Source organism: Miscanthus floridulus, chromosome 11 (genome assembly GCF_019320115.1).
Source record: "Miscanthus floridulus cultivar M001 chromosome 11, ASM1932011v1, whole genome shotgun sequence".
NCBI lineage: Eukaryota > Viridiplantae > Streptophyta > Magnoliopsida > Poales > Poaceae > Miscanthus > Miscanthus floridulus.
Window position 1 is genome coordinate 82,708,439 of NC_089590.1, and position 20,814 is coordinate 82,729,252.

Sequence of the window (20,814 nt, forward strand, 5' to 3'; positions counted from 1 at the left end):
CCTTGGTTGATACCTTAATTTTTCCTTTCCTTTGCTTCTAAATTTGTTGTCTTTTTCTAGAACTGGGTGGAAAGATTGGCTCTCTAGAGCAAGAGCTAGAGATGGTCAAAGCAGCGGTAGGTCGGGGCGTAGAGGCGCTAGCCTAGTCCCTTAAGGAGCGATGCGCTCTTGAGGGGGAGCTCGACCAGATTCACAACATCATGCAGGTGGTCATCTCCGAGGTGTTCGGGTAGGGACCGAGCACCAGTACGCCCGTCGTCCAGCTGGCGAAGGTCCCGAATGAAGTTTAGGCGCTCATCTATGATGGCATGTTCTATGGAATGATGGGGGTGCTGACCTCAGTGGGGACCCATCACCCTGATCTGGACTTCATGGCCATCTACAGAGGATATTCTGATGGGTGGAGCGTAGACGAAATCCATGCACTGGGGTAGAGTTTGGTGCCATATGCACAGATGGTTGCCGAGCAGGTCACCGCACAGTGGGTGATGGAGGCTCACCATTCATCTATGGCTAAAGACGCGCACCGGGAAGATGTCATCCAGCCTATGGTGGGAGTGGAGACTGGGTCAGAGGCGAGTGTCTTCCTGCCCCCAACAAAGCCGAATGTCGTCCTGACCGGAAGCGAGCTGCCTTTGTCTTTATCGACCGTACCATTAGCCAATGCCACTGGGAGGTCATAATAGAGTTTAGAGTAGAAATAATCAGTTCATGTAAGAGATGAGTTCATGGAGGGAGCACCCATGTGAACAACTTCACATTCGTGAATATTCTAAGTTCATTTTGTGATGAAATCACTTGTGACGGGAAGCTTGTCCTATCCATCCTTATTTTTACCCTAGTGTAGCTTTGTTTTTTGTCCCATCCATCCTTATTTATTAGAGCCTAGGTGTGGCCCGTGAGGCTCAGCTGCTCATAACCATAGGTCATGGCAGAGTGTGATCGGTCGGGAGGTTAAAACACAAGTTACATAGGGTAACCAAAGGAATGGAATGCCCTTTCATTTAGGCGACGCCCTTTCGTTTGGACAAAAAGTATTACTATATGATAGTAAAAGAGGAGGGTGGTATCGCAGCCCCTGAGCGACCTAGGGCAAGAGTGCTCGGGCTAGGGTGCTATAGGAGCAAACATTGAATGAAAACAGAATGGTAAGATCGAGTTTTAAGGGAAGAAACGACATAACTGTTCGATGTTTCCTGTGTTGGTGAGGACGTTCTCATTGTTGTCCTTCAGCCGGTAGGCACCCAGCCAGATCACCTCAGTCACCGTGTAGGGTCCTTCCCATGGTGGAGAGAGTTTAGGTTTCTCTTTGGTTGACTAGGTCCTTCAGAGTACAAGGTCACCGACCTCGAGGATCCTCCTCCTAATTTTTCTTTCATGGTACCTGTGGAGAGTTTATTGGTAACGAGCGAAGCAGATGAGGGTCATCCCACAAGCCTCCTCGAGCAGGTCGACTCCATCCTACTAAGCCTCCATGGATGGTCTTGGTTGAAGGCATTTACTCTCGGGCACCATGATCGAGGTCAGAGGGTAACCCTGCTTCGGCTCTGTATGTAAGGAAGAAAGGGGTAAATCCTATGGACCAGTTTAGCATTGTTCTTAGGCTCTAGAGGATCGCTAGAACTTCTATAACCCATCACCAGGCATACTTATTGAGTTAGTCAAAGATACGGGGCTTGAGTCCTTGGAGGATCATGCCATTGGCCCGCTTGACCTGACCATTGTTACGTGGGTGCCCGACCGAGGACCAATCAATGCTGATGTTGTATCCATCACAGAAGTCCAGAAACTTCTTTCTCGTGAAGTTTGTTCTGTGGTCGGTGATGATATAGTTTGGAACACCAAACCGATAAACGATGTCGAGGAAGAACTTGACCGCCTCTTCCTAGCGGGAATTGGTGATGGGCTTCGCCTCTATCCACTTGGTGAATTTGTCCACCGCTACGAGCAGGAGAGTGAAGCTGCCCAGGGCCTTTTTGAGGGGTCCAACCATGTTGAGGCCCTAGACCATGAATGGCTAGGTGATGGGGATGGTCTGAAGCTCTTGTGTCGGCAGATGAGTTTGTCGAGCATAGAACTGACATCCTTCACACCTACGGACAACCTCCTCTACATCTTGCAGCATAGTGGGCTAGTAAAAACCTTGGTGTTGGGTTCATAAACCCAGGGTCCCTCGGGGATCGGCTTCCACGCCAGGGCTTGGCCTAGGAAAATGGCCTTTCTTTCTCCTGGACCAGCCTGAGAGTCTACACTCAACAGACCGGAGCACTCGCTTCAGGCCCCGGCTGCCTCCACACGGCCTCCACTCAGAAAGCCTGACCCGAGGACCGCCTCTGACTTTGACCCCGTGTCTTCGACCGGGGTTCATAGAAAAAACCCGCCCATCACTATTCTCTGACTAGCGCGCCAGAACCGACTGGGGCCATCCGACTAGGGACGCCCGCTCGAAAGGAACTAGAAGGCATACGAAGGAAGGCAAGACAGGGCTCGCAAGTCAAACCACTGTACCAAGGACCATACCCTGCACAAAATAGTGCTCTGTAGCCACCCTGACACAAAGTATTGTAGGGGCCGCTAGAAACTCCCATATGGTAAGCCCCACACGCGTCTCTGGACATCGATCACGATATGGGCTCCAGGATTTGCCATACTGGGTGAACATAGCATAGCTCCTCACATGCCACTAGGCATCGAGAAGTATTTTGTAGGTACCGGCGTCATCCTTCCTGAAGAAGATAACTCGACCCCCCGTGCACATCTGACATCCTACAACGACATCGACAGTATTGGGGGGCATCAACCATTATCCAGTTTACATCACTGTAGGCAGCAAGGCTTAGAAATATCTATACTCTCCCCCTCTCACCTGTAAAGCCATCCCCTTCATCTATAAAAGGGGATGCGCTCCCTCCAACGAGGGGGGATCGACTTCTTCAAGCTCAGACTCACTAGATCATCATCAACACTCCCAACTGCAGGACCACCAAGTTTCGACCGTGACCCTTCCGGTTGGAGCCAGCCGAACCTCTTGTACACCCCCTCCTTTCTCCTTCTTGTTTGTAACCCCACTACAGACTTTGAGCACCTAGGCTCAGGAATAAAGTCACCGACCGACTGGATGTAGAGCACATTGCCTGAACCAGTATAAATCCTGTGTCATTGAGTGCTAGGCCACCTCCGATCATAACATACAGCAAAACTACAAATATTTACTAGTTGGTCACTTTTTGCACCGACAGTTGGCGCCGTCCGTAGGGAAGACGTTGTACATTCAACACTTTTTTGGTCATCGGATGGCCCATTTTTCCGCCACCCCCACCGTGGCGGGCTCAGGCGATACGATTCATTTCGGCTCGCTGGAGTTCCCCGCGCTCTCGCCCGCCGGGATGCGGGTTCCACCTGTCTTCGAGCCATTCTAGGCCTTCAACTTTGGGAGCCTAGACTTCATCGTCGACTGGCTCGGCGTACTCCACCTCCGCGAGGAGGCTCGCGACCTGGCACCCATCGGAGGGACGTCCTCCATTGACTCCAGGACGTGCAACTTCGATGGCGCGGCATCTGCGCTTCATTCAGAGAAAACTCTCTGCTCAAACCTTGCTCCGCCATATGGCCGGCTCCCCTATGGCCTCGCATCTTTCATGGATGCATACGACCGGGGACTCCAAAAGGTGCTGGCATCGCACCCTCTCATGTCTAAGGTCATGGGGATGGTGAGCTATGCTCCAACCTGTTTCCTCGACATCATGGATGACGACGTCGGGAGTGACGGCTCTAGCATCGGTGATGTGGCGCCTAGCAACCGTCGGTCCTAGGAGTACACTACGACGGATGCCCCGGAACAGCCACTAGGGGTAACGGAGTCCTTCTAGACTCACACCTTGCCGGGCCCCCATGGGGGGACCCCCGAGCTCACATGTGAGCACGGGGAGGATCTACGATGATAGTGGCCGCATCAGCCACCAACTGCACCAACATGCTCGGCGCACCACACTATGCCCCGTGCGCATAGACCAACAAGTAGCGCTTGGGGTCATGCCTGTCAGCCCTAGCACAACGCCCCGGTTCAAGGGACCAATCCCCCGCAATTCACTCAGGCTAGTCAGAACATTGCCGCCACGGCAATGCTCCTGTGTGACCTGCCCGAGCCAAACGACCCTCACAGACGGGTAATCCATCAGAACCTCCGAGCACTGTTGGAGACCACCGCCGTTCAACAGGCGGAGTGCTCCATATCATGACTCATGACCTCGCACCCCGTCCGGGGAACAGGGACATAGCAGATAGGGCACTACACCCTGTCATCGCCTCAACCACCAATTGTGGCACAAGAAGCCACAACCGCACCTCGTCTTGACTGGACGACCACCCTATGCCGACTGCCTATCTTCGCACGGCTCGGGCCGAACCAAGATGCGCGCAGCATCGACCGGAGTTCCAGCCTTGACAGCTTGGAGCCATGGACCTTTGTCTAACACCCCCAGCAAGCACCTTTTCTACCACGCTTCAATGGGGGCCACGACAAAGGTAGGTCCAAGCGCCAGGATCAAGATGAGGGCCCCTCCACACATAGGGGAAAGAAGAACAGAAAGGATCATCGCCGGCTGGCCAACTCCGCATTGGCCGCTGCGGTAGATTACGCAGGCACTCAGCCCCAGCAAGACCATCCAGGCCACTTTCACGAGCTCATGGAGAGCCTGTGCACCAACCACAACTATCCCATCAACCATCTCTACAAGGACTACCAGCTCCTCAGGCATCTGCTGAGGTAGGCTGGTAGGCTAAAGGAAGAAAAAGGCAAGGATGCAGCGACCGAAGAAGGGGGCGTAGCGGGCGAGGATCCAGATGACTGAGGTGATCCGACTAGAAGCCTACTGACTGAAGGACGACTACAACGCTCTCTCCAAGGACCTTGGAACAGCTATGTCTTTTCTTCTTTTCCTAAGTTTCAGTCTTACCTTACTTAGCGAACGCTCCTATAAGGAGCACCCCGACCCAAACACTTTTTGGCTCGTGGCGCTCGGGGGCTCCACTAGGGGGATCTACTACCCCTTTATTATTGTTTTTACCTTAAGTACTCTTTTGCTTTTGTATAAAGAAACTCCTTCCTACCTAAATAAAAGGGTAGTTCGTTCCTTTATTTTACCTTATGTAACTTTGCTTTAGAACATTCCGACTGATCGCACCCCGCCTTTTCCTATGGCTACGACTAGCTGAACCTCACGGGCCATGCCCTGGGCTCGTAAAGTTGCAGCCCATGGAACAAACGGGCAGGTACAAGAGAGAAAGAAATTTAAAACAAAATTATGCTAAGGGAGAACTAAGGAACGAAAGGGAACAAGCTTCCCCGAACGGAGCAACTCCATTACAAAAGCAAAAAACTGATTACAGCCATTAAAACACACCACGAACGTCTTACATAGGGGTTCCCTCCCCCCACGAACTTAAACTTCCTACATTTACAAACTACTATTATTTTTACATGCTACTAGGCCAGCCCGATGACATCCGACGATGGTGCAACCAACAAAGGCTCGAGCTGCTCACTTCCCGACGGCACGGCATCCGGCTCGCCCAAGACTGGGGTGACATTCCCCTCTGACCCAGGCTCTTCACCATCCGAAAGCTCTGCAGCATCCTCTCCACGCACGCTTTTGGCCAGGTCTTCACGGTGGACGTCCATCACCCACTCGGTGGAGACTTGATCTGCCACCAACCGCATGTGCGGCAGCAAGCCCTCCCCGATTGACTAGATGTCCACCATGCTCATGCCTTTAGCATATCCGCTACATATGGTGGCGAAGTCTAGGTGCGGATGGTGCATCCCCACTGCGGTCAGCACCCCCGACGCTCTGTAGAACAGCCCGGATCTGATAAGATCCCAGACCTCCCCCAGGACCTCCACCAACTGGACAGTGGGTGTGCTGGTGCTCAGCACCGACCCAAAGATCTCCGAGATGATGTGCTAGGCAACATTGCGAATCTGGTCAAGATCACCCTCAAGAGCAAGACGCTCCTCACGGTACTTGGCCAGCTCCTCCGTACGCTGGCCAAGCATCGCCTTGGTCATCTCTAGGTCCCGCTCCAGCACCTCCACTTTTCCGCCTAGCTCTGCGAGAAGAGCAACGAGCTCAGAAACAGGCTGAGGGAAAAGCCAACACAACAAAAAACAAAAAGGGTACATACCGACATGAGAAGCCTCGAGGGTGGAGAGATCCTCCGCTTGCCGAGCCACCTGCTCACGCAGCTGGGCCACCTGCTCATGCATCCGGGCACTTGCATCCTCCGTCTCCATCTCCTGGCCCTGGAGCGTGAGCACCTCTCGATCCGCCTCTAACCGGGCCCTCCGCTCCACCCTAGGGCCTTGTCCGCCGACTCTAGGGTGGTGCGCTCTGGATCAAGGGCTACCAAGGCCTCCTGAAGTGTCACCTTGGTGTTTGCCAGGGACGCCCGCAACTCCACCTTAGTCTCCGCCTGGCGGGCCCTTGCCACCTCGAGCCCTTGCTCGGCCGCAGTCGCTCGCTCCTCCACACGGTGCCCCTCTGCCCGCGCCGTGGCCGCCATAGCCGCTCAGTCCTAAGACTCATGGTAAGCGGACTCTACCCGACGCTCAAGCTCAGCCATCTAGGCGTACTCCGACCGGAGGAAGTGGGACTTGCGGGACGATGTCTTCCTTATCTCCTATGAAAGGTAAGCACGCTAAAAACAACCGACAAGGGATTCAAAGGGTAAAGGACAAGTACCAAAAACCCACCTCCGCCGCGAGCTGCATGTCGCCCTCAACCAACTGCCGAGCAAACAGAGCCTGCTTCTGGGCACTTTCAAGCTGCGCGGTTAGCTTGGTGAGTTCTGATACCACAACATGCCCTTGCCCCCCAAAGATGTCCCAGAGCTGACGCTCCCTAGAGTCCCAAAGGACGAATCGCGTGCTCACTGGGTGCTCAGGGCAGGGCCACTCTAGGTCACCCTCCAGCAGTTTGCCGGAGGGCCTAGCCTCCAACCGAGCCATCGCCAAGTCCCACGGTGACACCACCAGCCCGCCAAAGGTCCCAGCCACCGACTGGACCACCGCTAGGCTCCGTGATGGCACCAACGGCTCCGCCGTGACATCACCGGTGGGTTGCTACAACGGCACCGACGGCTCCGCCAGAACATCCGCCTCATCATCAAATGGGATCTCCACCACCTCATCGACCTAGGCCACCACCAGGTGTCCCGACCCTAGCCTGGCCACATCTTCCCTCGGCTCCTTTGGCTTTGATGGCAAGGGCGAGCCACACGACCCTCTACCCAGCAAGGTAGGAAGCTCGGTTTCCCTTGCCTCCGCCACGAGAGTCACCTCCGATGCCACCACCACCATCGGCACCAGGATCGCCGCTAACACTGACGCCATAGCTGCCACCTCCTCAATAGCCAAACCGGAGGGCACCATCCCTGGAATGGAAGGTCCTGCCGCCGTGACACACTGCCGAACGGGCTTCCAGGTCTCCTACATGGCAGTTAGGGCAATACTCATCCCCGGCATCCCCAAGCCACTGACAGAAGGTATGGGTCAGTCACACTCCAACAAAAAGCTCAGCCAGCAAAAAACCAAAAGAAAATGGAGAAAGACATACCGGGTGGCGAGCGGCACAACTCTGAAGGCCGACCCTGACTTCGATGCGCCTGCACGTCGAGAACCACTCTCGGACCACGACCTACGCTCCTTTACTTTGGCCGGGGGCAAAGTTGTCCCTACTGGCTCCTACCCAACCTATGGGTCATCCCGACCATCGGCTTGGGAATCCTCGACTAGAGCAACAAGCGCAGTATCCTCCGACTGCGACTCACATGGCACACGTGCCCTGGTCTGCCTCTCAGATCGCCCAGCATGCTTGACTACGCCCACAGCAGGCAGGTCCTCCTCCCGCTACAAGTCATGCGTCAGCACCGGTCTGAGCGATGCGTGGGTGTCAGTTCACCCCTTAGCAAACCACCCGCCTTGCTCCACCACATCCACAACAGGTGGGGGCAGGGCTGGTGATGCTATTGAGGGGCATGGTGACCACGTCCGCTTCGATGCCCGCTCACCAACGACATCCATGCCCACTACGCGTTTCCTCAACAAGGGATCCGCCGCATGACGCGCGACCACCAGCTCATCACCAGCGGATGACATTGCGATATCACGACGCTCCGCCGAGGTCGCAACGACCCCCCCCCCCCCCCCCGTTCTCCTCCTCATCAGAGAAGACCATATCATCCAGATCCGTAGGATCGTCTAATGTGAGTTCCAACTCGATGTTGCTCCTACGTTCCCTGGCCCTCGTGCGCTGGACGATCTCCTGCTCCTTCTCCTACTTCCGTAGGATCTCCTTATTCTTCTTCTTCTTTCGAGCCTCGGTCGCCTTCTTCTGAGCGGTCTGTTGAGCCACGCCCTCTGGTCCCTTGGGAAGGTGCGGTCAGGACTTATACCTCCCAAGCCCCTATGGAACGAATGAACCAGATCAAAGAAATAGGAAAGAGCAGAGAAGAAGCATGAACAAAAACAAGGGAACGCACCAACGTTAATGCGATCGATGCGTTGAGCGGTATGGGTTTTTGCGCAACCATCTCCCCAGGCCTCAGCTGCAGCACCCGGCCGACATGACTCCAGACCTTGCAATTCGGCAACTCCTCTGGCGACATGCGGTTCGGGTCCGATCGGCTGCCATACTCCCACATCGGCTACGTCCTCTCCGCCAACGGCACAATCCGGTGGCGGTAGAGGGTGTAGAACACATGCACTCCATCGAGGCCACACCTCTCCTCTTCGATGGCCTCCACCTTATGCCTCCACTTACGGTCGCAACCCCATGACCAGCTTTCTCGCTCCTCTGGCCTCCTACCGGTGAACACCAGAAATGGCGCCGCCTCTAGGTTCCTGATGTAGAACCACTCCCTGTGCCATCCCCAGTTGGAACTATAGGGGGTGTATGTGGGGTACAAACCTCCTACGCTCGGCTTCCTCTGAAGGGCGAAACCCCCCGCTAGTGTGGCCTCAACCGAGCTCCCCACCATCAAGGTCCTCCCAAAGAAGAATCGCCAGAAGAGATCCGCGTGCGGCTCCATCCTGAGGAAGGCCTCACAGGCGGTGACAAAACTAGCTATATGTAGCACCCTCATCAGATTGAGGTGTTGCAACTCCAAATCCCACTCATTAAGGAGCTCGTGCAGGAACTAGTGCGTGGGGTATCCTAGCCCGCACTCATGAAAGGTAAGGAAGGACACTACCTCGCTGGGACAAGGTCACGGGAACTCCTCTTCCCTAGGGACCCTCCAGTGTGCCACCTCCTGCGGCGGTAGAAAACCCTTCTTGACAAAAGACTCTAGCACCGACTTCCTCATGGTGGACAACCTCCAGTCCGACATCTTGCTCCGGCTTGCAAAAAGGATCAGTGAGTTCTCCTCTTCTCCCTTGCTCTCTCCCCCTTCCTTTCCTAGAAACCTCCACAGCTCTCAGGAACACTCTCGATGAGGAGGAAAAAGAAAGGTGGCGGCGGTAGACGATGAATAGGTAAAAGAACGAGGTGAACACTGTCTCTCTTCTCCTACTTAAAGGAAGGGGAGCGGCGGTTAGGAAAGGATGTGTCGATCAGGAAGGCGAAGTGGCAGGGCAAGAAACTTTCTCTCTCTCTCTTTCCATTTAATGTAGATAGGACGCCCCCTGATCGATGAGACGTACCTAGCGTGACAAAATAGCTCCTAATTAGACGGGACACGACCAGGACATGGCCCACCACTACCACACACCGAGCATGAAAACCAAAGCGTCACCACACGCGGATAGCTCCCCATCTCCCTAGGCGTGACCTAGAGAGATCCAGCAGTGAAATCTCCACCGGGAGAAATCAGCCGGTCTCCTGAATCAATCGATTCACTCAGGATGAGCACCTAAGATACAGGTCCCGGTCGGACGTTTCTGAACTGAAGCTATCCAAACCTCGTCTCTCAGGTCACCAAGGTAAGCATGTGTTCATTAAAACAAAATAGTTCACACAAGGACCCACGATTGACAAGCGCAGGTACCGGTCGGATGTTTCTGACTGAAGCTCTTCGATCCCCATCACTCCAGTCATGCAGGCACCACCACACGAAATCTCCGCCGAGAGACCAACCAGACTCCTGAGTCGATCGATTCACTCAGGATAAGCACCTGAGATATAGGTAGGAAGCGAAGGGGTGCCCCATGTGGGCCATGCTGACTCCATCTCAAATGATGAGCATGGGTCCTGGTCAGACATTTCCAACTAAAGCTCTCCAAACCCCGTCCCTCAGGTCATCAAGGTGAGCACGTGTTCATTAAATACAAAACTATTGACACGAGAGCTAACCCACGGTTGACGAGCGTAGGTCCCAGACAGGCGTTTCTGACTAGAGCTCTTCAAACCCTGTCACTCCAGTCTTCAAGGTAAAACACCATCAAAGCCCCTCTATTTCATTTCAAATCATTCATACATCTATACACGCATTCATCTCATACGCCTAAACCCCCCCCCGGATGGTTAGGGCACGGACCACCTAGGGGCTTAGGAACTAAGCATCGCACGTGCAGTAAAATGCACCAAAATGCTCCGTGTTGTGCCACGAAGCGGTGGCTTACCTCATTTGACATGAGCAACCAAACAGAGCTAGGGGAGAAAATCGTAGATGAGCACCGTACAGCCTTTGCCTGGTCTGGCAAACTGGGTCATCTCAACCTTCTTGTTCGATCCTGAACCTCTCGCCAAGCCCATAGAATCTCCATCGAGGGGAGGCCATCAGGCCACCCGGGTCAGTCTTTGGAATGACCTAGGCATCTGCCGGGCTATAGGTAAAGGAGTAGTGGAATGCCATAAGAGGGCTATGCCGACCCCATCACAAACGACAGACCCGGATTCTACTTGATCACACCCATTAGCGAGCTCACCGAGCTAGTCTTCGAGCCCGAGCGATCAGGACAGGCGACAAAACTCAGCCCCTCCGGTTGTGAGGAATAGGATGGGGTAGCACAAAATGACTCACAACCCCCACAAAGGCCCGACAAGGCTCGGGGGTTTAAATGCCATGGGACCGTGACTCGGAACTCGCATCGATAGGATAGGTGACATCCGACTATGGCTCTTGGGACTATGACTCCTAAACTCGCGTCGATGGGATAGGCGACATTCGGCTATGGCTCTTGGGACCATGACTCCTAAACTCGTGTCGATGGGATAGGCGACATCCGGCTATGGCTCTTGGGACCACGACTCCTAAACTCGCGTTGACAAGATCGGCGACATCCGGCTACGGCTCCTAGGACCGCGACTCCTAAACTCACGTAATGGCTTCCTGAATTAACTAAAACTAACTCTCTCGATCCACGATGAGCACCGATGCCTAGGACTACTCGTGACTCCACCTTACCCGATCCCACGACATGCATCGACGCCAAAGATCGAACTCTATTGCATCCAAAACTAAGCTGTCTCCGTTCACGGCGCGCACCAACACTGGGATCAATAGGTTCAGTCTCAATCCAATCTCCGCGCTTAAAAACACCTCGGCTGCACAACGATGCCATGGTTAAAACAAAATTCCCTCTCAAACTATAAACACTCATGCTGAGACAACACCCCTAGTCAGTTCGGCTCGAACCGTCTAGGGCTCGGGGGCTACACCCGCGGGTGCGCTCGCGTGCACCCGTCGGCAAGACAAAAATCCCTTAGACGATTCTGCCCGAATCGCCCCATGGCTTGGGGGCACTTGTCGAGTTCAAAAACCCGGGGTCCCTCGGGGACCGGCTTCCATGCTAGGGCTCGACCTAGGAAAACAGCCTTTCTTTCTCCTAGACCGGCCTAAGAGTCTAAACTCAATAGACTGGAGCACTCGCTCAGGCCCCGGCTGCCTCCGCACGGCCTCCACTCGAAAAGCCTAACCCGAGGACCGCCTCTGACTCTGACCCCATGTCTCCGACCGGGGTTCATAGAAAAACCCCACCCATCGCTATTCTCTGACTAGCGCGCCAGAATCGACTAGGGCCATCCAACCAGAGACGCCCGCTCGAAAGGAACTAGAAGGCATACGAAGGAAGGCAAGACAGGGCTCGCAAGTCAAACCACTATACTAGGGACCATACCCTATGCAAAATAGTGCTCTGCAGCCACCCTGACACAAAGCATTGTAGGGGCCGCTAGAAACTCCCATATGGTAAGCCCCACATGTGTCTCTAGACATCGATCACGGTATGGGCTCCAAGATTTGCCATACTGGGTGAACATAGCATAGCTCCTCACATGCCACTAGGCATCGAGAAGTATTTTGTAGGTACCGGCGTCATCCTTCCTGAAGAAGATAGCTCGACCCCCCATGCACATCTGACATCCTACAGCGACATCGATAGTATTAGGGGGCGTCAACCATTATCCAGTTTACATCACCATAGGTAGCAAGGCTTAGAAATATCTATACTCTCCCCTTCTCACCTGTAAAGCCATCCCCTTCATCTATAAAAGGGGATGCGCTCCCTCCAATGAGGGGGGTTGACTTCTTCAAGCTCAGACTCACTAGATCGTCATCAACACTCCCAACCATAGGACCACCAAGTTCTGACCGCGACCCTTCTGGTCGGAGCCAACTGAACCTCTTGTACACCCCCTCCTTTCTCCTTCTCGTTTGTAACCCCACTACAGACTTTGAGCACATGGGCTTAGGAATAAAGTCACCGACCGACCCTGACTAGACGTAGGGCACATTGCCTGAACTAGTATAAATCATGTTTCATTGAGTGCTAGGCCACCTCTGATCATAACGTACAGCAAAACTATAAATATTTACTAGTTGGTCACTTTCTACACCGACACTTGGCGAAAGGCTTTCTCGACCAGCGATCTCAGGGCCACATGATGTCCATAGATTTTGGCATGGACCTCAAGGAGGAGATGTTTCCCTTAGTCGGTCAGGATGCACTTCATGAGTACTCCCGATAGACTTCGCTTGTAAAGTTCGTCACTGATGGCGATGAACGTCTTGACACGTTGAGTGATTTGTCGTGCTTTAGGCCTTTTCGGTGGGAGAACCTCCTCGAGGAGGTAGGCGAGTAGTGGTGCTCTCCAGTCAACCTGATCAAGTGTCACCACGGCGACATCGGTGAGCGATGTCATCGTGGAGGCGCTAAGGTCAGAGCGCCCAAGCACTTGGTCGGGTCAAGGCACGTTGGGAGGTCGGAGCCCCTGAGTACTAGATTGGTGTCGGAGTGTGTCTAGATTGGATCCTCCAGAATGCGGCCAGATGGCTCTTAGAGATCATTGATCAAGACCCCATCTAGAGACGGAACCTCCCTAGCAGCCAGTTTTGTGAGGAAATAGGTGGCATCATTGTCCTTTTGGGGGACATGATATAGTTTGATCCCTTGGAACTTATCCTCAAGCTTGTGTACCTCCTGCCAGTATGCTATCAGGAGAGGGCTCTTGCAGGAGGACTCCTTCATGACTTGGTCGACGACCAACTCTAAGTCGTCGTGGACATACAGCTGCGTAGTGCTGAGCTCGACGGCGATGCGCAGTCTATTGATGAGGTCCTCGTATTCCGTGGTGTTGTTTGAGGCCAAAAAATGGAGACAGATTGCATAGCGGAGCCTACTCCCATCCAGGGAGATCAAAACCACTCCAGCCACCAAGCCAGGTGCCATAACTGACCCATCGAAGTACATTATCCAGTACTCGTGGGTGACGTCTGGAGTCAGGAGCTGGACTTCTATCCATTCAACGATGAAGTCGGTGATAGCCTGAGACTTGATAGCGATGCAAGGGACATACCTGATGTTATGACCCATGAGCTCGAGAGCCCACTTGGACATTTGTTCCATGGCATCGCGGTTGCGGATGATGTCTCCAAGCGGGTATGAGGTGACGACCATGACCTCATGGTCGGTGAAGTAGTGCAGGAGCTTCCGGGTCACCATCAACATGGTATACAGAAGCTTCTGCACCTAGGGTATTAAGCCTTGGCATCGGTGAGTACCTCACTGACAAAGTATACCAGTTGTTGAACCTTCAGGGGCATCCTGGCACCTCCGTTTCGATGATGAGGGCAGCGCTCACAACGTGGTTGTTTGCCATGATATAGAGGAGGAGGGGTTCTCCCCGTTTAGGAGTGATGAGGACTGGGACCAACGTCAGTGATGCTTTGAGGCTTTCCAAGGCCTGTTATGCCTCTTCTATCTAGACAAATACATCTATCATCTTGAGAAGTTTATAGAGAGGCATCCCCCGTTCCCCTAGTTGGGAGATGAACCAGCTTAGGGTGGCCAAATAGTTAGTGAGCCTCTGTATGCCCTTGACATTGCGTATAGGGCCTATGTTGGAGATAGCCATGATTTTTTTGGGGTTGGCTTTGAGGCTACGCTTAGACACAATGTATCCAAGGAGCTTCCCCTTCAAAACTCCAAAAACACATTTTTGGGATTCAATTTGATATTAAACCTTCGAAGGTTTGTGAATGTTGCAGCCAAATTTGCAATTAGGTCGCTAGCTTGAGCTGTTTTCACCACTACGTCATCTACATAGACGATGATTGTTGGTTTCAGTTGCTCGACTTGGTCAGGCTAGTCGGGCGGGTCGATTTGGTCAGTGAAGCATCGCTGCATGCACCGTTGATAGGTGGTGCTGACGTTCTTCAGATCAAAAGGCATGGTTATGTAGCAATATAAACCATATGGGGTGATGAATGAAGTCATGACCTGGTCAGACTCTTTCATCATGATCTAGTGATAGCCTGAGTAGGCATCCAGAAAGGAGAGGATTTTGCATCCTGAGGTGGAGTCGACTATCTGGTCTATGTGTGACAAAGGAAAATGATCCTTTGGACATGCCTTGTTGAGGCCAGTATAATCAACACACATTCTCTATTTCCTAGTCTTCTTTTTCAAAAGAACAGGATTAGCTAGCTAGTTGGAGTGGTATACCTCTTTGATGAACCCGACTGCTAGGAGTTTGGTGATCTCCTCGCCTATGGCCCTGCGCCTCTCATTGTCAAAGCGACACAAGCGTTGCTTGGCAGGCTTCGAGCCTAGGATGAGGCATAACACATGCTCAGTGACCAACTCCAAGTCATCACGGATGTACAGCCACGTAGTGCCGAGCTTGACGGTGATGCGTAGTCCGTTGATGAGGGCCTCATATTCCGCGACGTTGTTTGAGGCTAGAAAATGGAGACGGATCGCATAGCAGAGACTGCTCCCATCCGAGGAGATCAGAACCACTCTAGCCCCCAAGCCAGTGCCATAACTAACCCATCGAAGTACATTATCCAGTACTCATGGGTGATGTTTGGAGTTAGAAGCTGGACTTCTGTCCATTCGGCGATGAAGTCGGTGAGAGCCTAAGACTTGATAGCAGTGCAAGGGACATACCTGATGTCATGACCCATGAGCTCAAGAGCCCACTTGGACAGTTATTCTGTGGCATCACGGTTGTAGATGATGTCTCCGAGCGGGTATGATGTGACGACCATGACCTCATGGTCGGTAAAGTAGTGCATGAGCTTCTGGGTCACCATCAACATAGCATACAGAAGCTTCTACACCTAGGGTATAGAGCCTTGGCATCGATGAGTACCTCACCGACAAAGTATACCAGTTGTTGAACCTTCAGGGGGTGTCCCGGCTCCTCCCTTTCGACGATAAGGGCGGCGCTCACAATGTGGTTGTTTGCCATGATGTAGAGGAGGAGGGGTTCTCCCCGTTTGGGAGCGACAAGGACTAGGACCGATGTCAATGATGCTTTGAGGCTTTCCAAGGCCTATTGTGCCTCTTCTGTCTAGACAAATACATCTATCTTCTTGAGAAGTTTATAGAGAGGCATCCTCGGTTCCCCTAGTCAGGAGATGAACCGGCTTAGGGTGGCCAAACAGTCGGTGAGCCTTTATACACCCTTGACGTTGCATATAGGGCCTATGTTGGAGATGGCCATGATTTTTTTGGGGTTCGCTTCGATGCCGCGCTTAGACACGATGTATCCAAAGAGCTTCCCCTTTGAAACTCCAAAAACATATTTTTTGGGATTCAATTTGATATTAAACCTTTGAAGGTTTGTGAATGTTTTGGCCAAATTTGTGATCAGGTCGCTAGCTTGAGCCGTTTTCACCACTATGTCATCTACATAGACGATGATTGTTGGTTTTGGCCGCTTGACTTGGTCAGGCTGGTCGAGCGGGTCGATTTGGTCAGCGAAGCATCGCTGCATGCACCGTTGATAGGTGGTGCCGACGTTCTTCAGATCAAAAGGTATGGTTATGTAGCAATATGAACCATATGGGGTGATGAATAAAGTCACGACCTGGTTAGACTCTTTCATCATGATCTAGTGATAGCCTGAGTAGGCATGCAGAAAGAAGAGGATTTTGTATCCTGAGGTGGAGTCGACTATCTAGTCTATGCATGGCAAAGGAAATGATCCTTTGGACACGCCTTGTTGAGGCTAGTATAATCAACACACATTCTCCATTTCTCGGTCTTCTTTTTCACAAGAATAGGATTAGCTAGCTAGTTGGAGTGGTATACCTCTTTGATGAACTTGACTACTAGGAGTTTGGTGATCTCCTCGCCTATAGCCCTACGCCTCTCATTGTCAAAGTGACACAAGCGTTGCTTGGTGGGCTTCGAGCCTAGGACGAGGCGTAACACATGCTTAGTGACCAACTTTGAGTCACCGCGGACGTACAACCACGTAGTGCCGAGCTCGACGGCAATGCGTAGTCCGTTGATGAGGGCCTCGTATTTCGTGACATTGTTTGTGGCCAAAAATGGAGACGGATCGCATAGCGAAGCCTGCTCCCATCCGAAGAGATTAGAACCACTCTAGCCCCCAAGCCAAGTGCCATAACCGACCCATAGAAGTACATTATCTAGTACTCATGGGTGATGTCCGGAGTCAGGAGCTGGACCTCTGTCCATTCGACGATGAAGTCAGCGACAGCTTGAGACTTGATAGCGGTGCAAGGGACATACCTGATGTCGTGACCCATGAGCTCGAGAGCCCACTTGGACACTTGTTCTGTGGCATCACGGTTGCGGATGATGTCTCCAAGCGGGTATGAGGTGACGAGGATGATCTCATGGTCGGTCAAGTAGTGCAGGAGCTTTTAGGTCACCATCAACATGGTGTACAAAAGCTTCTACACCTAGGGTATTGAGCCTTGGCATCGGTGAGTACCTCACCGACAAAGTATACTAGTTGTTGAATCTTCAGGGGGCGTCTCGGCTCCTCCCTTTTGACGATGAGGGCGGCGATCACAACGTGTTTGTTTGCCATGATGTAGAGGAGGAGGGGTTCTCCCCGTTCGGGAGCGACGAGGACTAAGACCGACGTCAATGATGCTATGAGGCTTTCCAAGGCCTATTGTGCCTCTTCTGTCTAGACAAATACATCTATCTTCTTGAGAAGTTTATAAAGAGGCATCCTCCATTCCCCTAGTCAGGAGATGAACCGGCTTAGGGTGGCCAAACAGCCGGTGAGCCTCTATACGTCCTTGACATGCGTATAGGGCCTATGTTGGAGATGGCCATGATTTTTTTGGGATTGGCTTCGATGCCGCGCTTAGACATGATGTATCTAAGGAGCTTCCCCTTCGGAACTCTGAAAACACATTTTTTAGGATTCAATTTGATATTAAACCTTCGAAGGTTTCTAAATGTTGCGGCCAAATTTGCGATCAGGTCGCTAGGTTGAGCCATTTTCACCACTACGTCATCTACATAGACGATGATTGTTGGTTTCGGCCGCTCGACTTGGTCAGGCTAGTCGAGCGGGTCGATTTGGTCGGCGAAGCATCGATGCATGCACCATTGATAGGTGGTGCCAACGTTCTTCAGATCAAAAGGCATGGTTATGTAGCAATATGAATCATATGGGGTGATGAATGAAGTCATGACCTAGTCGAACTCTTTCATCATGATCTGGTGATAGCCTGAGTAGGCATCTAGAAAGGAGAGGATTTTGATCCTGAGGTGGAGTTGACTATCTGGTCTATGCATGGCAAAGGAAAATGATCCTTTGGACACGCCTTATTGAGGCCAGTATAATTAACACACATTCTCCATTTCCCGATTTTCTTTTTCACAAGAACAGGATTAGCTAGCCAGTTGGAGTGGTATACCTCTTTGATGAACCCGACTGATAGGAGTTTGGTGATCTCCTCACCTATGGCCATACGCCTCTCATCGTCAAAGCGACACAAGCGTTGCTTGGCGGGCTTCGAGCCCAAGATGAGGTGTAACGCATGCTCGAAGACTTCCCTTGGTATGCCCAACATGTTGGAAGGTTTCCACGCGAAGACATCACGATTAGCGCGTAGAAAGTCAGTGAGCTCGCTTTCCTATTTGGCCAGGAGCTTGGTCCCGATCCGCACCGTCTTGATCGAGTCGGTGGATTTGATCCCCACCGCCTTGGTTTCCTCAGTCGGGTGAAAGGTACTTGAGGAGTTTGGCTCATTGAAGTATGGGACAGCTGGAGTTGATGAATTCCTGAGCTCCGAGAGCTCGGCGGAGTTGATGATGGCCGTGGCAAGCTTGAAATGCTCGCAGCCGCATGTGTAGGTGTGCAAAAAGGTGCTACCCACGGTGATGACATTGTTTGGTCCCGACATCTTCAACTTGAGGTAGGTGTAGTTGGGGATCGCCATGAACTTGGTGTGGCATGGCTGCCCCAATATGGCGTGGTAGGACCCTGGAAAGTCCACCACCTCGAAGGTGAGGACCTTCGAGCGAAAGTTGGCTCGGTCGCCAAAGGTGATGGGCAGGTCGATCTACCCGAGTGGGTACACCTACGTCCCTAGGATCATGCTATGGAAGGGAGAGCTCACTGGGCAGAGCTTTGACCAGAGGATGCGCATGGTGTTAAGGGTGTCGATGTAGAGAATGTTGAGGTCGTTGCCTCCATCCATCAGCACCTTGGTGAGGTGCTTCTTGCAGATGATGGGGTCGATGACGAGCGATGGTTGGGCGACGTGGGAAGGATGGTCATTCTAATCAAAAGTGATCGAGGATTCTGACCAGCTAAGGAAAGAGGAGATGGTCGTCTCGGCGGCACATGCCTCTCTGTAGCGTACCTTATGCTAGCGCTTGGAGTGGATGGCCTTGGATCCCCCAAAGATCATGAGGCAATCCTCGGGGTCGAGGAAGCCATCATCATCCTTGCCCATCGTGTCTCCTTTCTTGGCCTCCTCCTCCCTTCTCTTCCCTTCCTTTGGCTTGTGGGCCTATCATAGAAAGCACTTGAGGAGCTCATAGTCCTTGTAGAGGTGCTTGACGAGGTAGGCGTGGTTGGTGCATGGACTCTCCATGAGCTTGTCGAAGTGATTGGGCTAGCCCTGCTAGGGCTGCTTGCCCGCATGATCGGCTGCGATGACCAAAGCTAGGTTGGTCAGTCGGTGCCGATCTTTCTTGTTCTTCTTGCCCCTTTGCGTGGAGGGGCCCTTGCCTTGGTCCTCACGCTTGGCCTTGCCCTTGTCCCGACCACCGCTGAAGACCGCCCCGGTCGCCTCCTCGCTAGAGGCATGGTTCGTGGCGATGTTGAGCAGGTCATGGGTGGTACTAGGCTTCAGACAACCGAGCTTGTAGATGAAGGACTCATAGGTTGTCCTAGAGAGGAATGCGCTGATGACGTCCGCGTCAACGACATCAGCAAGGGAGTTGCACCATTTTGTGAACCTATGAATTTAATCCCGTAGGGACTCGTTGGGCTCCTGCTAGCAGCTCTTAAGGTCCCAGGAATTCCTAGGATGGACATATGTCCCCTAAAAATTCTTGACAAAGACCCTCTTGAGATCCACCCAGTCACGGATGCTGTCGGGCGGAAGGAATTCGAGCCATGCTTGAACATGCTCCCCCATGCAGATGGGGAGATACTGAATGATGAAGTGGTCATCATCCACTCCTCTGGCTCGGCAGGTGAGCCAGAAGTCTTCGAGCCATATACCAGCATTCGTTTCCCCAGTGTATCTAGCGATGTTGGTGGGTGGTCAAAAGCGCTATGGGAACGGCGCTCTCTAGACGCGATGACCAAAGGCCCATGGCCCCAGGCCATCTAGGCTGGGGCTCCAGTCATTTGGTCGGCCACCATTACTGGGATGTGTGTCCCCGTACTCCTCGATGGTCAGGCCAGGGCCCATGCCACCTGCTCTCATCGCCACTTGATGGGCGTCATCATCGTGCTGGGCATGGCATCGATTGTTGATGACGCTGCAAAGCGTCATGGTTTGGCCCGAGCCATTCGCGCATAGGTGGTCGGTGTGGAGCGGGCGCCGGGTCTGGCCGTGGTGCAGCTGCGGCCTCCTGTTCCATGCTCGACAACTGTAGTGGTGAGTGGATGGAGCGATTCAACTGGTGTGGCCCCATTCCCCTAGTGGGGCAAGAGGCCGTGAGTCGGTGTCACGATGCAGAGCTCTCCACCTATTGAATGGCGACGGTTTTAACCAGCGCCCGGTTGTTTCGGTGGATTGTCTGCTTATAGGGGTCGGCAGGCTCGGGAAGGCCGCGTAGAAGCATCACCGCAGCAGTGATGTTTTGGCCAGTCTGAGCAAATTGTGGGGGATCATTCCCTCCATCCAGGATGCTACGTTAGACCTAGCAGGCGTGACCCCGAGCGACGCTCGCCGAGTTATGTGCACATGGCGCAGCGTGCTGCGCCAAGTACGCCAGCGCAGGTGGCAGCTGACTTTGTCACCTTTGTCGTAACTCCTCACCGTGCTTCTACGCTTGCACGAGGGCCTTCGTATGAGGGTCTAGAGGGCGTGAGTCTGTAGAGATTCTGCTATCATCGATGGCTGTCCTAGGGCGTC

The 20,814-nt window shown here is 53.0% G+C and overlaps 2 protein-coding genes across 2 annotated transcripts; both read right to left on the reverse strand.

Moving 5' to 3' along the window:
* Positions 1-13,273: 13,273 nt before the first annotated feature.
* LOC136492312 (uncharacterized) lies at positions 13,274-13,945 on the reverse strand. Its single transcript, XM_066488372.1, has one exon. It carries the CDS (start codon positions 13,943-13,945, stop codon positions 13,274-13,276), a length of 672 nt encoding a protein of 223 aa, XP_066344469.1.
* A 4,406-nt stretch (positions 13,946-18,351) lies between these two features.
* LOC136492313 (uncharacterized) lies at positions 18,352-19,176 on the reverse strand. The gene is made up of 3 exons (XM_066488373.1): positions 19,111-19,176; positions 18,838-18,999; positions 18,352-18,675 (listed from the first exon to the last, which is right to left on the reverse strand). The coding sequence occupies exons 1-3, from the start codon at positions 19,174-19,176 to the stop codon at positions 18,352-18,354; spliced, it is 552 nt and encodes a 183-aa protein (XP_066344470.1).
* Between the last annotated feature and the right edge of the window lie 1,638 nt (positions 19,177-20,814).